General features: G+C 59.1%; 1 protein-coding gene across 3 annotated transcripts; it reads right to left on the bottom strand.

Annotated features, from left to right (window-relative positions):
• Positions 1-1756: 1756 nt before the first annotated feature.
• CSRNP1 (cysteine and serine rich nuclear protein 1) lies at positions 1757-15223 on the bottom strand. 3 transcript variants are annotated; one of them, XM_027040726.2, is made up of 5 exons: positions 15123-15223; positions 7444-7694; positions 4856-5115; positions 4017-4331; positions 1757-3932 (listed from the first exon to the last, which is right to left on the bottom strand). In XM_027040726.2, exons 1-5 carry the CDS (start codon positions 15221-15223, stop codon positions 2952-2954), a joined length of 1908 nt encoding a protein of 635 aa, XP_026896527.2. In that variant the 3' UTR covers positions 1757-2951. The 3 variants fall into 3 exon arrangements, with proteins under 3 accessions (XP_026896527.2, XP_026896531.1, XP_026896528.1); XM_027040730.2 differs by lacking the exon at positions 15123-15223 and adding an exon at positions 13944-14104; XM_027040727.2 differs by lacking the exon at positions 15123-15223 and adding an exon at positions 8634-10246.
• Between the last annotated feature and the right edge of the window lie 308 nt (positions 15224-15531).

The following is a 15531-nucleotide window of genomic DNA, read 5'->3' as shown; positions in this document are numbered from 1 at the left end:
TGAGTCAATGACCTGGAACGCTTTCCCCAGGTTACTTAGCATCCTTCCTTTGGGAAACCAGTCCCTTTTCCTGGCATCCGTGTTACAATCCGGTTTCTTGGGGGTGGGTTGTGGAGAGACAGGTTTGCCCGTCTGGAGAATGATGCTGTCATGGATTGTATATTAATCACATTTTTGTTGCTGTAAAACCTAAGTTGTCTTCATTTACCTAAAAGAAAGAAAGAAAGAAAGAAAGAAAGAAAGAAAGAAGAAAGAAAGAAACGAAGAGAAAGCCAGGAAGTGATCCTGTTGCCCTAGAGGGGAGGTGGGCAGGTCCAGTCCAGCCATGGGCCGTATCCACGGGGCAGGAACCTGTGGGGGTTCCAGCCAGGGACGGGGTGGGGCTGCAGGAACCTGCCACCTGGACCCCCAGGCTCGTCAGAGCAGGGCCTCAGAGCCCTTGGAGAGACCCAGATTTTGAAGCATCCATGCTGACACAATCTCTGCAAAAGGGCTCCCAGGGACCAGTGAGAGGGGAGGCAGCATCGCGGACCGTATGGGGATACTCCACCCCGAGGAGCCTAAGTCCTGGCTGTCCCTGGCTAAGCTGGTTACAGGAACAGGCTGCGCACCACGGGCCAGGCTCCAAGCTCTGGGTCCTCTCACGGCCACTGACAATATGGCCACACGGTCACATCCATGCATGTCCAGAGGCAAGAGACAGATACCCGAAGAGTGACAGAACTGGCAAAAAAAAAAGAGAGAGAGGGGATAAAACATAGAGGCAGCAATACGAAAACAGAACGGAAGTCACAAACATGCACACAAGGCTTGCACCCTCCTGGCACTGTCCTAAGTGCTGTGTATGCGTGAACGGAAAAAGCTTTCATGAGGCAAGTAGTGTTATTACTTGCACAGCACTGGGGACAGCAAGACACTGCAGTCGTAGAAAGGAAGTGATTTGCATAGGTCACCTTGCCAGGTAGTAGAACTGGGATGTGAACCTGGCACTCAGGGTCCATGCTCTTACCCCGTAAGCCACAGAGATGAAATAAAGGGGAGCCCAGCCCAGGCCGAAAGGCAGAGAAAAGGGAGACCCAAATCTGCTGTCCTTGTTTGGTCCTCCTCCCTCCCAGCACTCGTATAAGCCATTATTCCTAAGGGGGAGGTCGACCTTGCTCCTCCTCAGGCCCCACACTTGGGACTCCCCAGGGCAGGGCGAGGCCTGCTCCTCTGGCCTAGGCCGGGGACAGGTCAGACCGCCTGCTGGGGACAGGTCAGACGGGTCCGGCTGGTGCAGGAGGAGGCGGTCTTCCGGGGCTCAAGTCCCCAGGGACCCCAGCCGCTGGGCCCCACAGGAGGCCTCTACCAGCTACATCCCACTGTCTGCCCCTAAAGGGGGAGGGCGTTGGGGGGGGGTACTTCACCCTTGAAGCCAGGCCCCAGCTCCGCGTGGCCGAGTGGGAAAAACCCCGGGCAGATAGCCCTGTCTCAGAAGACTGCCCTGCTGCTCCCACCCCAGGTGACCACTGGGGAGAGACGGGTTTACACAAGGAGAAAACTGCTGGGCCTGCCCTGCCCGGCCAGCCTCCCACTTGGCCATGACTGGCCTGTGCAGAAGGAGGCCCACTATGTGGTGTCTCCACCCCTACCCCAGCAGAGGCTCGGTGTCCACGCTGCCCTGCAGGTCCCGCCTTCCCCTCCCTCCCCAGCACCTCCTGAGGGTAGACCCCCCCCCCCACCCCCATCTCCAGGTCCCACAAACGCAAACCACCGGTTTTAAAAATAGAGCCTCTTTATTGGTACCTGTAAGCTCAGGTACAAGGTGTTCCCACAAGCACGCGGGCTGGTAAGGCCTCCTAGGCAAGAAGGCAGGCCCACAGCCTGGGCTTCTTGGCACAGACATGGAGAAAGATGAATAAATTATATAGCTCTAACACTCAGGGACGATATAGAAATTAGGATGCAAAACTTAACATCAGCAAACGAACGGCATAAAAGCCACAAGGAGCCGCCCCTCACCCCAGCCAGGTGGCCTCAGGGCATGGGCAGGCAGCCCAGGCTGGCATGCGTGCCCAGAAAGCCCTGAGATAGTGGTCAGGGGCGTGCTGCGGGCCCCGAGGCTAGCCCCTTGCCCTCGCTGGGGCTTCCTGCTTCCCTTCTACACTGATGGGCCCAAATGAAGGCTGTGACCTTTGGGGAGGAGGAAGATACGGCAGAGGACAGGAAAAAGAGGAGGCCGTGTGGGGCAGGTTTTGGTCACGGTTGGTCAGCCCCACCCAGCCCCCTGCCTGGACGCTGTCCTCAGCCACCTGGGGCCAGGCAGCTGCCACAGCAGACCACAGGGCCCAAATCCACACCTGGTTTATACCAAAGCCCAGGAAGGGCAGGGATATAGTACTACAAGGCAAAAGGGACTCACGGGGGTCTCTGTCCCACCCCAACCCCAGCATTGCCTGCCAGCCGGGGGGAGAGGCCTACACCTCCTAGTCTCCAAATAAATTATGGAAATAAATTATAGTCTTTACAGTCCAGAGAACGCAGCCACCCATGGGTCTGGGGCTCAGGATGGCAGGAGAAGCCGTAAGAAGTGGCTGATTGCTGCCCTGTCTTGCTGTCTTTGGGCTAAGGAACATCATCTGAGACCGAAAAGGGGTCTGCGAAGCTCCAGGGAAGGCTTACGTCCTCCTGTCCCTGGCACGCACACCGTGGAAGTGGAAGGAGAGACTGTGTGGGCTTGGGGGGCGGGGGAGCAGGGTGGCGGAAAGGGAAGGCCCCCTCCCCGCCCTCTCTTCGGCACAGAAACTTACAAAAATAAATAAATCAATCCAGAGTGTTGCACAAAAATCAGGAGTGCCCGCACGGGCGAGCCAGCCAACGGGAGACCCTTACCTACAGGCCTCAGGGAGCCCCCAAATTTACAACAAAGCAGCAACAGGGCTCTTGGGGCCGTGACAAGGTGCCCCGGGGCCTTACACGGGCACAGGCTCCACCAGAGACGCTGGGGCGGTGTCCTCAAGCAACTGGCTGTCTATGAAGGGAGCCAGGGCCTCGGCGGCTGAGTCAGGCAAGCCCATGACAGACTCCAGGAAGCAAGAGCCCGCGTCCCCAGGCGGAGAGAAGGCAGGCAAGGGGAAGTAGGGTGCCTCGAGGTTGTCCAGGCTGTCGGACACCTTCCGGGAGGTGTAGTGGGGCCCCAGACTGTAGTCTGGCAGGGCCTGGAGCAGCTCGAAGGAGTCGCAGGAAGACAAGCTGAGGTCCACGGAGTTGCTCTGGCCAGCGTCCGAGCCGGGCGGCACCGAGGTGCCCGGGAGGCTGCCTTCTCCCAACCCTTCAAGGCCACCGTTTAGGAAGAAGCTGGCATCCAGGTTGGCATTTTCATCCAGGATGCCTGACGTGAGGCTGGAGCTGGAATAGCTGTGGGTCCAGCTGGCTGGGCCACCGGGGTCACCAGTCCCAAAGAGGTCAGCTGGGTGGAAGCAGCTGAGGTTGTCGAGGGTTCCCACTCCCCCTTCCTCCTCCTCCTCCTCCTCTCCTCCCAGGTCCGAGTCACTGAAACTCAGGACCCGGGCCAGGCTGTCATCATCCATGTCAGGCTGGAAGCCAGGGCCGGGCAGGGCTGGGCAGGTGGGGCCGCTGGGGGTCTCGCTCGTGCCTGAAGCTGTGGAGGAGTCGGTCATGTCACTGCTACAGCTGTCATCTCCCAGCTCGCTGCTCGCGGGGGGCTTGGCCGGCGGGAAAGTGGGAGCCGGCGCCTGCTCACCGGGGCTGGCCGGGCCGCCCTGAGCGGGAGCCTCCAGCTCCCCCGGGCTCTCAGCCCCCTGCTCCAGCTGCAGGCGGGTGAGCGTGTGGATGAAATGGGTCTGCACCCGCGCCTGATTAAATTCCACGCGGCCCTTGGGGTTCGCACAGCCCTCCCGGCAGCAGCCGCAGGGGAACGCGGTGTGGTCCATCTGCAGAGAGAGCAGAGCGTGAGAGAGGGTCCCCCCCGAGCCCAGACAAGCCCCCGCACTCGGGCCTCCCTCCCCGGCCCACACCTGGCACTTGATGCCCGCCAGGCTGCAGCTGCAGGTCTCGGGGTCACAGACCCGGTCACAGCGACAGCCACAGTCCTCGCGGGACTGGCGCACAGCCTGCAGCTCCCGCTTCTCCTCGCGATCGATCCTCCGCACTCCGGCAGCCCGCAGCAGAGCCCGCCGGCGCCGGGCCGGATAGGGCTGTAGGAAGGTCATTTCCTCCAACCGGCCACCGGCCACGGCCACAGCCAAGTCCTCCTCCACGGAGGCATCATCGATCGCGTCCACTGTGAGTGGCAGGCCAGCCTCCGTCTCGGGTACGCCAGCCTCCGTGAGCTGTATCCAGTGGGAGAGAGGAGGGATGTGAGAGACAGAAGGGGGTCTCTGCCCCCACCCACGGCCATCGGTCACCCGACAAGCGCTCTGGGTGGGCACCATAGAGACCACAGTGAGCTGGGGGGCCAAGAACACTGCCTTCGGGGCATTTGCAGAGATTTCCCGTTCCTGTCATTCCCCAGTCCATGGACAAACCCACCCAACCATCAACCAGCCCGACACAATGACCCCCAGGGTCACATCAACTCCAGATTCCCGCCCTCCCTGCAATGCTCCTGACACCCCCCGCCCCCAGACAGCTCCCGGCGCCGCGCCCGCAACCCCTGCAGCAAACAGGCCCTCCCACACCCCACTCTGCAGATAATGCAGGCGACAGGCCCTGGCCGAGCAACACTGGCCCCAGGGGCCTCTTTCCCCAAATGTATAATGAGCACCCGGGCTCCCACCCCAGAGGCCCCGCTCCCTCACGGCCAGGACTCGAGAAGCTGGCCCAGGCGCCGGCGCGGGGCAGCGGGTCTCCCTACCTTCCATCGCAGGGCTTCCAGCTTCTCCTCCTTCAAGCGCAGGCGCAGTTTCTCCCGCCGAGCCCGGGCTTGCTCCTGTGCAAACTCGGCCAAGGAGAAGCGGCGGCAGGCGCTGTGGCGGGGGGCCATACCCAGAGTGCAGCCACCGCGGCTGGGCACGCTGGTGAAGCCCTGACACCGAGGAAAGTAGAAGACGGTGATGCCATCGAAGGCAACGCGGCCTGGGCGCTTCCGGGGCGCCCTCTTCAGGATGGACAGGGCTGGAAAGGCAGGGAGGGAAGGGGCAGGGCATTAGTTCTGCCGTGAGGGACGGCTTCACCTCCAGGAAGATGTCGAGTTGCCTCTTCTCACACTCCCCCTCCGATCTCCCAGCCCAAAGAAAGCAATGGATCCGAACGGATCTGGAGAAATGGAGCCAGCCTGGCTGGGATGCGAGCTGGTACATTTGAACGCCACGCCTAGGTCACCATGGGCTTACTGTTATTTACCAGTCCAAATGAGAGCATTTGGTGACATTAAGCATCTTTCCCATCTTTATTAGCCATTTATAGGTTCCTTATGCAGTTTTCTGTAGTTTTGTATTGATTTGCAGGAGCTCTTTATATATGACATTAGAGATAGTAATCATCTAGCCTATCTGTGCAAATATTTTAGTCTTTTAATATTTATTTATTCATTTATTCATTTATTTTTTAAATAAAATGTTTATTCATTTTGAGAGACGGTGGGAAACAGAGCATGAGCGGGGGAGGGGCAGAGAGAGAGAGAGAGAGAGAGAGAGAGAGAGAGAGAGGGTGACACAATCCGAAGCAAGCTCCAGGCTCTGAGCTATCAGCACAGAGCCGGACTCCGGGAATCACGACCTGAGCTGCAGTGGGATGCTTGACCGACTGAGCCACCCTCGCGCCCCATTAGTCTTTTATTTTTGTCCAAGGCATTTTATAAAATAACTTCTAAGGCTACATAATTAAAAATATATTGATCTTTTCCTTTATAGCTTCTGCATTTTGGAACACATTTAGGCTATTATTTGGGATTACCTTTCTAAATTATGGATTGTATACTGGGTAGTAAGCTATGTATTTGGTATCTTCTGTACACATATTGGTATACCGTTCCTTTTTATTAGGCTGAACCATAGGCAGAACCATAAAGCAGCTGAATACTGGCAGTTTCATGTATTTCCACGGAATATATTATTTTGTCTGTCTCAATCCAATATATAGAATTCTCATCCTCTCTGCTAACTGGCGAGTACTTACTGAACAATGCTAACTACCAGTGGTGACAGGGTCCCCATCTCTTTCTTTAGTTGGACTGCTTCTAATATTTCCTCATTAATCAGAATGCCAGCTTTTTGGGTCGAGACACATATTTTTTAATCATGTAAGGTAGCATCCATTTATTGCTACTTTATCAAGGGTCTTATCCAGAAGGAACATGACATTTTTATCAAATGTCCTTCAACATCTACAGTGGCTCCTATATTTTATAGTAAACTATAAAAGTATAAAATCGGATTTTATAGTATTTTATATTTTATGATATTTATAATATTAAGCCATTCTTGTATTTCCAGAATAAACCTACAGGAGTTTAGTCAACCTACTGTTAGATTCTATGTGCTACAAATCATACTCTTTTTCTAGTATAATATAAGGATGTACAACAAGTACATAAACAAAGACACCATATCTGAGGTATTAAAATGTCATGGCAGGAATGTCATAATTAGGAAAACTCTGTCTCGGGGTGCCTGGGTGGCTCAGTGGGTTGAGTGTCTGACTCTTGATTTCAGCTCAGGTCATGATCTCATGGTCATGAGATCGAGCTCTGCGTCGGGCTCCTCGCAGAACGTGGAGCCTGCTTCAGGTTCTCTCTCTCCCCCTCTGTCCCTCTCCCCTGCTCTCTCTCTCTCTCTCTCTAAAAAAATAAATAAAATGAAAAAAATATATACAAAACAAAAAGAAATTAAAAAAGAAAGAAAAATATGTCTAAAAAGGCTCCTTACGGTTGGGGGCAATAATCATGGAAAACAAGGTTGAGGAATACTACTTTAGGGTTGTCTTTGTCAGTTCGAAATCAAAGTTATGCCAGCTTGAAAAATAACTGGGGGAAAGAGACCTTTCCACTATGTTCAGGCAAAGCCAAACAGCATTCTGACAGGAGAGGGACCGGCCTGACAGGCCCCGCGGTGCAGAAGTGTGGGGCGTGGGACTCCGGTGGTTCCGTAGGTAGGACAGGGTGTGCAAGCTGGAGAAACGAAACTGGAACAGAAGGGAGGAGCTGCAGCCGGAGGGCCCGAGGGCCACAGTGAGGAGCTCCGGTCCTGCCTGGCAGGACTTCTAAGCAGGGAGTCCCAAGGTCAAAGGTGAATCTAGCCGGCCCGGTGCCTCTGGACAGAGGGCATTCCTGAGTAACCACTGTATTACGGGAAGTGGACAAGGTGGGGAGCCAAAGCCGCGGGGACATGACCTCCAGGGGCCAGAATGGCTCTGTCGGGGGACAAGGTGGGCCTCCCAATTTCATCTTCAGGAAGGATGAAGGGGTGTGGTGGTTCCCGGGAGGGGGGGTGGGGGGAGACTCACGGGTGAAACTCCGGGGGCCACAGAAGTCACGGTCAGGCAGGGGTATCTGATCCCAGGGGCCCTCCTCATCTGAGTCCCAGGTCAGGGAGACGGAAGAGCTTGGGGAGCAGGAGCCAGAACGGCGGCCCGAGGACAAGGAGGAGGAAGAGGAGCAGAGCGAGGAGGAGTCCTCATCCAGCTGGTCAAACTTCCTCTTTAGCGGCCCAGTCATGGTGGCGCTGGGGGTACTCTGGGCTTTGGGCACCGACGGCCTGGAACGGAAAGGAGAGCGCTCTCAGCGGCAGGCCTGAGGGCAGGCGGTGGGGCGCCCGGCCACGATCCCCCGCTCCCCCTGCCCTCCCAGGTGTCCCGGGCCGCCCCCTCGACTGTGTGTGCAGGGGGCCGGGGGGCCGGGGGGCCGGGCTCCAGGAGGCTTCCTTCCACCAGCGCAGGCGCTGAGGGCCAAGGCCTCCTCCTGGCGCTTGCAGACTCCCACCACCGCTGCCCAAACGCCTTCCCAGGACACCACCAGGCACCTTCCCCGCTACCTCCCACGACCCACCTACACACATGCATACACCAGACCGACAGATGGACCGGCAGACCTCAGCCCGGCCTCGCTCATTCCCCGACAGGAATCCTGGGGGCTGACTCACTGGCTGGCTGATTCACACGGCTCGCATCTGTGTGCCTTTGTGTGTGTGAGGCCGTCTGCCACAGCCCGCACAGCCCTGTATGGTGGCTTTGCTTCCTCCTCCTCCTCCTCCTCCTCCTCCTCCTCCACCACCGGCTGCCCCAGCACACCCACCGACACACCACCCTGCACACACACACAGACTCCCTCTCCCTCTCCCTCTCGGGGGCCAGGTTGACCAGGGCACTCCGGGAAACAGGCTGGCTTTGACACTGGCCCCGATTCCCAGACACAGGACTTTCCAGAGCCCCTCCTCTCCTGTGACAGAGCCGCTCAGACTTTCCCTCAGAAACCCCCGCCCCACCGAAGTCCCCTGCCTCCAGGCCTGGCAGTGCTTCATGCTTCTCTAACAACTCCTGTTTTGGTTTTAAAAACCCATCTACATGGTGTCTCTCCTCCAATATCTAACCCCGTTTGTTTGACTTAACTTCCTATGTAGATTGTTTGTTTCCCCTTAAAACAAACAAACAAACCAACCCACCAACCAACCACACACACAACTCTTAGTGAAACTGACCGGTCAAGATGTTCCACTCTCTCCTGTTTGTAGCTTGGTGACATGGGCCACGTCAGGACACAGAGCTTACTGTGTCTTCCCCTTTGGAGGGTCTCAACCACAGAGCCTCCCACAGCCTGGCTGGCCTCGGGTAAGGGGACTGGACTTGGGGCTCCTTCCCCTAAATGCCTCGGCCACCCTTGGCAATCCCCAAAGGACTCAGTCCTGAGGGCTGGGCTACCTTGTACTTTGTCTGTGTCCTACAGTGCTCAGGCCTGGGCCCCAGGAGGTCACCAGGAGGAAGGGGAAACGATGCAGAGGCCCCAGTGCTGGGGAGCCCCTCCCCCACTGCCATCACAGGAAATGAGAACAGGAAAAACCAACCAGAAGGCTGCCGATCTCCCCTACTCAGGTGTCCTTTCGAAAGGCCCCTGTCCCCTTTTGGCGAGCCTACCACAAAGTGTCTGGATCCCAGACCTAGGGGGTCCGCGGTCGGCGGACTCACCGGATAAAATTCGTCCCTGGGACAGCCTCTCCCCGCAGGCATGAGACAAGCAAGAGAAACCCCCCTCCTTGCTAACCTTTCGTTCACACTGGGCCAGGGGAAGAGAATGCACAGGTGCTTCCGGGGGCTTCTCAGCGGGGAGTTTCTCAGGCCGGGCGCCCCCCCCCACCCCACCCCCTGCAAAACCACAAACAAAAACAACGCAGCTCCCAGCTGACCTGCAGGCTCTCCCAGGAGATGGGGAAACTCATGACCCGGAGCCAGGCACACACATACATACACGTGCAGCCCACAGACACACACAGAAACACACACAGACAGAGCATACCCACACAGCCTGCCCCTACCGGCCCCGCTGGGAGACCCCATCCTTTCCCAAACCCCAGATGCTGTCCACAGGGTGCCGAATGCCTAATCCCATGCCCAAGCCCCAGGCCCACCCCCCGCCAAAACCAAATGCCCGCTTTTTATCTGTGCCTGGCTGTCCCTTAGAAACATAGAATTCCATAGGCCCCAAATCGAACCCCTTGTCTCTGTTCCCCACCCCCCATGCCATCTGTTCCTCTTCCTGTGTTCCCTATCTTAGTAACGGCACTGCCACCCACCCAGTTACTCAAGCCAGAAACCTGCAGCCATCCTCACTCCACTCCTTCCTCCCGCTCCCTCCGGCCACATCCAGGCACCCAGACCTCCAAGTGCACACTAGCTCACTTCGCGCACGCAAGGCTAGGCACAGACACAGCACTGTGGGGGCCATCAGCAGAGTGTTAAGAACCTTGGCTCCGGAACCAGACTGCCTGCATTTGAACCCTGGCTTGGCTATTGCTTGATCGCGTGACCCCAGTCAAGGTCCTTAGGCTCTCCGTTTCTCCGGTTCTTGGCCTTCAAACCTCCTAGAGTTGGGAGGTTTACGTGAATCCATGCATGCCAAGTTCTTAGACCGGCAGTAAGCGCTTAGTGGATATGTCATTCCGAACTGTGAGAAAAACGAGCTCCTCGATACACACATGTGAATCTCAATGATGTCATGTGGAATGAAAGGAGCCAGACACAAGAATACACGGGAATGAAGTTCAAGGAAAGGCAAACCCAATCAGTGATGATACAAGTCAGAACGCGGGGGGGGGGGGGGGGGGGGGCGCGAGGGATAGCAGAAATCTCACCGGGGGGAGGGGGGTGGAATCCTCTCGAAACATTCTGTGCTGACCTAGCTGGGGGTCCCATGAATGTCGAAAACTAAAAATTCACCTAACTGTACACGTGGGATTCGTAGACTTTATGCATTTTATGTATGTCTCCTTCACCTTTAAAAGTTTATTACCCTTATGCCTCTGTCCCCACTGCTACCGCCCAATGTCCCCTGCCTCTGCTCCTGTCACCCCCCTGCAGCCAGAGTGGTCTTCCTAAACCACATGGCTCCCTGCCACCCCCATGCTGAGGAAAGCTGGCCCTTAGGATCAAGCCTAGAATTCCACGAGAGGCTGAGGCAGGCTTGGCTCCTGCTTCCCCACCCTCCCCTCACTATATTCCAGCTGAACTTGCAGTTTCCCTAATTGCCATGACCTGCCCGCCTCCTGGCCTTTGCACAAGCTGGAACCCAGCCTCGCTCTCCTTTAATAGTCATTTCCAAGAGGGCCTCCCTGAAACCTCCACCCCTCACTCCTGACTATATGCCTCTCTGGGCTCCCACGGGCCCTGGGATTCCCCTATTCGGGCCCTTCTCTCACGGTCTCACTGCCCCTCCCTCACACCAGGCTGACGGCCTCTCTGCCTGGCCATTACGGTGCCCATGCCTAGAGCAGTCTGGCATAGAGTAGGCACCTCTAGCAGAGGTGGACCTCTGAGGGGTGACTGCTCAGAGTGATCTCCTGGTCCTGTCACAGTCAGTCGGGGCGGGGAGGGGGGTGCCATGCCCACTCCCCAGCCTGCACCAGAGGGTTTGAGCCACAGAAGGCAGTGGTTCTGGGAGTTAAGAAGCATTGGCTGCAGACAGGTGCCAACACAGACATCTCAGGAGGCTCCCTGTTCCCCAGAAGTAAACAAATAGATATCAAGGAAGCAGGTTTAAGCCTGACACCCTGGTTCTGCCTCAGGCTTGTCTACAGAATGGGAACTCAAGGTGAGGGGGTTAGAGGCTCCAAGGCTGCAGACGGGGAAACAGGGACACAGATAAGCTCCCGCCACACTGTCCATTCTAGGGGTGACCCTCCCCCCCCCAGGATCTGCACACCCGCAAAGTCTCTGATGCTCCCCTGGGGTGGAGGGGGTGGAGGGAGAGGGGACAGCCCTTGGATCTCAGTGCCTCCCTGTCCCACCTGGGAATCCAGAGGCAGGAGATGAGGCAAAAACACAGCCAGAGACAAGGACAGGCCAAGTCAGAGAAAGGAATGAAAGATAGTGAAAGAGTCCAAGAAAAGTGTCAGACAGTGAGTCAGAGGAGGGGGGAGGGGCCCTCAGTAGCTACCCAGGAATCAAGATCCCAACCATGGCACTGTTCCCAGGGTGAACACAGCCCCCATCCTAGGGTCCCGGGGGAAGGAGAAGCGATTCCCAGGAGCTGGCTCAGACAGAAATACCACACCCCCAGGAGCCCCAGAGGCAGGCTCTGAATCAAAGACAGCCAGGCTTCTTCCGGGATCTGCCTGGGCCCTGAGAATCAGGCCACCCTCCTGTCACCACACACAGGAGTTGACAGCTCAGGACGAAGGGGTGACACTTCCCCACTCTACTACCCACAACTATCTACACATTCAGGCCACACTATGTGAACCCAGGGAAGGCCACCTCAGCCTGGGCACCAGGCAAACAAAGGCTCGTTGGGGGTCAGGGGGATATCTCAGGGCCTCTGGGAAGTCTCATCAACTTCTCTGTGCCACTCGTTAGTCCCAGTGCCCCAACCCCCGACCACAGCTGGTACTGGGGAGAGGGCACCTTGGGCTGGCCCTATCCTCCTCTGGGAATCTGAAGAATTATGTCGTTTAACCTCAGAGCCCCAGGCCTTGGTCAGGCCAGTACCCCCAACACCTGGGGGCACATGACCCCAGACTCTCAGGAGCTACTTCTGGGACAAGGGGAGGGCACCCCTGAGTCCCTCTGGCCCTCACTGGGATTGGCTAGGAAAACAACCTGGGCAGCACAAAGAGGGCAGAAGGGAAGCCTTAGCACACCCCTCCCCCCCCCATCCCTCTGAAAGTGATCCGGGCGGGGGGGGGGGGGGAGGGCATGGTTCCTCAGCCTTGGCCTCCAGAGCCTGGCACTGGGTAGGTGCCAAATGTTTGCCAGCTACAGAAGGCAACTGCTCCTGCAGAAGGGAAACTGTACCTGACACCTGAGCAAGGCCTCCTTCGTTCTCATTCATTCATTCATTCAACAAACATTTATTGAGCTCCTATAAGATGCCAGGCGCAGTGTCAGGCACTCGGGCACACAGGGACAGCAAGACCTACACTGGCTGCACTCTCCCAGCTTTTGAATTTAGTGGCAAGGAGTGTGTAGTTACAGAATGGTGGTGAGCGCTGGGAACACAGGTCTGAGGCAATGTGGGGCAGGAGGGGCAAAGCTGAGGGTAAAAACAGTCTCTGGGAGGAAAGGAAGTAGAAAGAGCTCCAAAGGGGGGGGGCACAGCCGAGGGGGGGGAGGGGCATCCAGCCACAGGTTTCTGGAGCCGCGGCCGCCGGGACAGGCTTTAGCCCCAGGGCACTGGAAGCCTCAGCAGGGTTTAAGGAGGGAGTTGACAATATACCAGATTTGCATTTTAAAAAGATGGCTCAGTCGCCGACTGGAGGGGGTGTGACCTGCTGGGCCGGTGCCAGGGCTAGGTGAGAGATGACAGGACAGGGAGGGCACAGGAGAAAGGGGAATAGACTCGGTAACCTCTGGATGTGGAGGTGGAAGAGGGCAGTGATGTCAAGGATGGGGGGCCAGCGGAGCTGGGGAGGGTCCCTCCGGTGTCAGGAGTGGGGACTACGAGTGTGATTGTGCCAGGGAGCAGGAGTGCCTAAGTGTGTGCCGGCTGCTGTGGCCAGGGCATCCAGAGGTGCGTGCCTGCGGAGGGGCCCCCGGGGAGGGGAAACTGAGGACCGGGAGGAAGTACGTGCAGGGGAGCCGAGAAGTGCGTGGGAGAGAGCCTACGTGTGCCCGCGGGTGTCCGGCGGGGCTGCGCCCGTGACTCACAGCGGTGGCCTCCGCGTGTGACGGTGACTGACAAACAGGTGAGCGCACGACACAATCCCTCCCTCCCTCCTTCCGCCCTCCCACCCTCCGGGGTCCGTGACTCACGGAGCCTCACTCCTTCTGGCTCTTCCCTCCACTCCCTCCCTGACCCCTGCTGGCCGGGGGCGCCGGGCACGGCACGCGCCGCAGCCCTGGCGCCCGCCCCCGGGGGGAGCCCGAGGAGGAAGGCGACAAATGTCACCTGCTCCGGCCACGCGAGGAACTTCTGAAAAGTTCTCAGGCAACTGGGTCAAAAGGAAACTCTCCCGTGGACGCGCGCACCCCGTCACCCAGCCGCCCGCGCCAACCTGGGCTCGGCCGTCACCCGCACTGAGCTCGGGGCGCCGCGACTTCTCGGGGTACCCTCGGTGGCGCGGGGGAGGGGAGCGGAAAACCTGCCACTCTCGCCTCCCCGCCTCCTCGCCCCGGACGCCGGCCGGGCGCGCAGTCAGGGGCCGGGCCGGGCCGTCCCCCCGCCCCGGTGCCCGCTCGGGGAGGCGGGGGGACAAGTGGCAGGGACCGGAGGGGCGCAGCCCGCCCACCCCCACCCCCCGCCCCGCGCGGGACGCCCCCGACGTCCCGGACAGCCGGGCCCGCAGCTGCTCGGTGCTCACCTGCGATCCGGACGCTCGCCAAGGGCACCGATGCGACCCGCGTCCCGGCCGGGGACGCCCCCGGTGCCGCGACCCCGTGCGCGCTCCGCCGAGCCGCAGTCGGCCCAGCCGCCCCTCTCTCTGAGCGTCCGGCGGCGGCGGCGGCGGCGGCGGCGGCGGCGGCGGGAGACTGGCTGCGCCCGGCCCCGCCCGCCGCTCCGCCCTCCTCGTCAGTGGAAAACTCCGGGGCTCGCAGCGCTGACGCACGCCCGGCCTCCCGCCAGGCCGCCCGGCAGCCCCGCCCCGGAGGCGCCGCCTCCCCCCCCCCCCCCCCGCCCGGAGCCCGGCGCGGCGGCCGCGGGGCCTCCCTGCGGACTCTGACCCCGCGCGGCCGCCGCGACCGCCCCGCGCCCTCGGCCCTCCGCCGCCCTCGCCCGTCCCCCTCCCGCGGTTTCCCGAAGTCGCCAACGCGCCCGGCCGGCGGAGCCGGGTCGCGAGGATCCCCACCTCGCCACGCGGCCCCCGTTCGCGGATGGGTAGACTGAGGCCCGGCGACGGCGGCGGAGCCGAGGCCTCCTTCCAGGCCTAGACCCCAACCCTGCCTGAGCCAGTTGCTATCGTCCAATCTAAACGTCCTTCCTGTGCCCCCTCCTTACCACCCCCCCCCCCCCAGATGCGCCGGAAAAGTAAACTGTGACTGGAGACCAACCTGGGCCGGGAGGGGGAGGGGAGGAGGTAATCGGTGGGCGTGACCTTCACCTCGGCCCCGGGGCCAGAGACCCTGCAGAAGTACTGAGCCGGGGGTGGGGGGGTGGTCCTGGATACAACTTCCCTCGCCCCCCACCCCGCGCCCCGCAATCCCATCCCTCCCTAAAAAAAAAAAAAAAAAAAAGAAGAAGAAGAAGAATTTCTTCTGAGCCAGACCCTAGCCACTTAACATGGCCCACTGCCTTCTCTGCTCCCGCCAAGGCCTTCCCTGACTAGGGGCCAACTCTCCTTGTATCACTGCACAGGGAAAAGTGTGTGCATGCCCCCGCAGCGAGTCCTGGCCGGGAGACCATCCTCTGCCCTTCTTCCCAACCTCAGTTCAAACCTTACCCACCACCCGTGTCCCTTGAGCGTTTCTACCCTCACACCTTTGCTACAGGGCGTTCCTCCCGCCTGGAATGCCTTTCGGCCCTCTCGCCGGCCGCCGCTTACCAGAATCTCATCGCCTTTAAGGTCTCGGCTTGCACTGCCTCCTCCAGGGAGCCTTCGTGGGAGCTTGACCCTCCCCCTTTCCAGTCCCGCTCCCGCTGCATTCTGGGTTTTTCTCCGACTGTCCTAGATGAATGCTGTCTCTGACTAGCCCAACCCTCGGGATTCCTTTCTACCTTCCTCCAGGTGGGGGGTGGGGGTGACCTCTCCTGCCTGGACGGCTCTGGGGTGGAGATGATGGCGAAGGTCCTTCTTGAGCCACAGGTGCTTATGTAGAGCGGGCCAGAAGGGGTCCACCTGCCCTGTACCTTTCCAGGGAAGAAAACTGGGAGGAAAGCAGGTTGAAGGAAGCTTCCTACAGCCCTCGTCCTTCCTGCATGCATTGAGTGTGCGCCTGTGTGCGCTAGGTATC

This window comes from Acinonyx jubatus, chromosome C2 (assembly GCF_027475565.1).
Source record: "Acinonyx jubatus isolate Ajub_Pintada_27869175 chromosome C2, VMU_Ajub_asm_v1.0, whole genome shotgun sequence".
Classification (NCBI taxonomy): domain Eukaryota; kingdom Metazoa; phylum Chordata; class Mammalia; order Carnivora; family Felidae; genus Acinonyx; species Acinonyx jubatus.
This window is presented reverse-complemented; position numbering and strand designations above follow the sequence as displayed.

Bases quoted from the DNA above. Each gene is read 5' to 3' on its own strand.
- CSRNP1 (XM_027040726.2), bottom strand. From the start codon at position 15,223: ATGCAGCGGGAGCGGGACTGGAAAGGGGGAGGGTCAAGCTCCCACGAA. The intron at 7,695-15,122 runs GTAAGCGGCGGC...TTTCCGTTCCAG, and splicing joins TTAAAGGCGATGAGATTCTG to GCCGTCGGTGCCCAAAGCCC. The intron at 4,332-4,855 runs GTAGGGAGACCC...CACTGGATACAG, and splicing joins TGGAAGCCCTGCGATGGAAG to CTCACGGAGGCTGGCGTACC.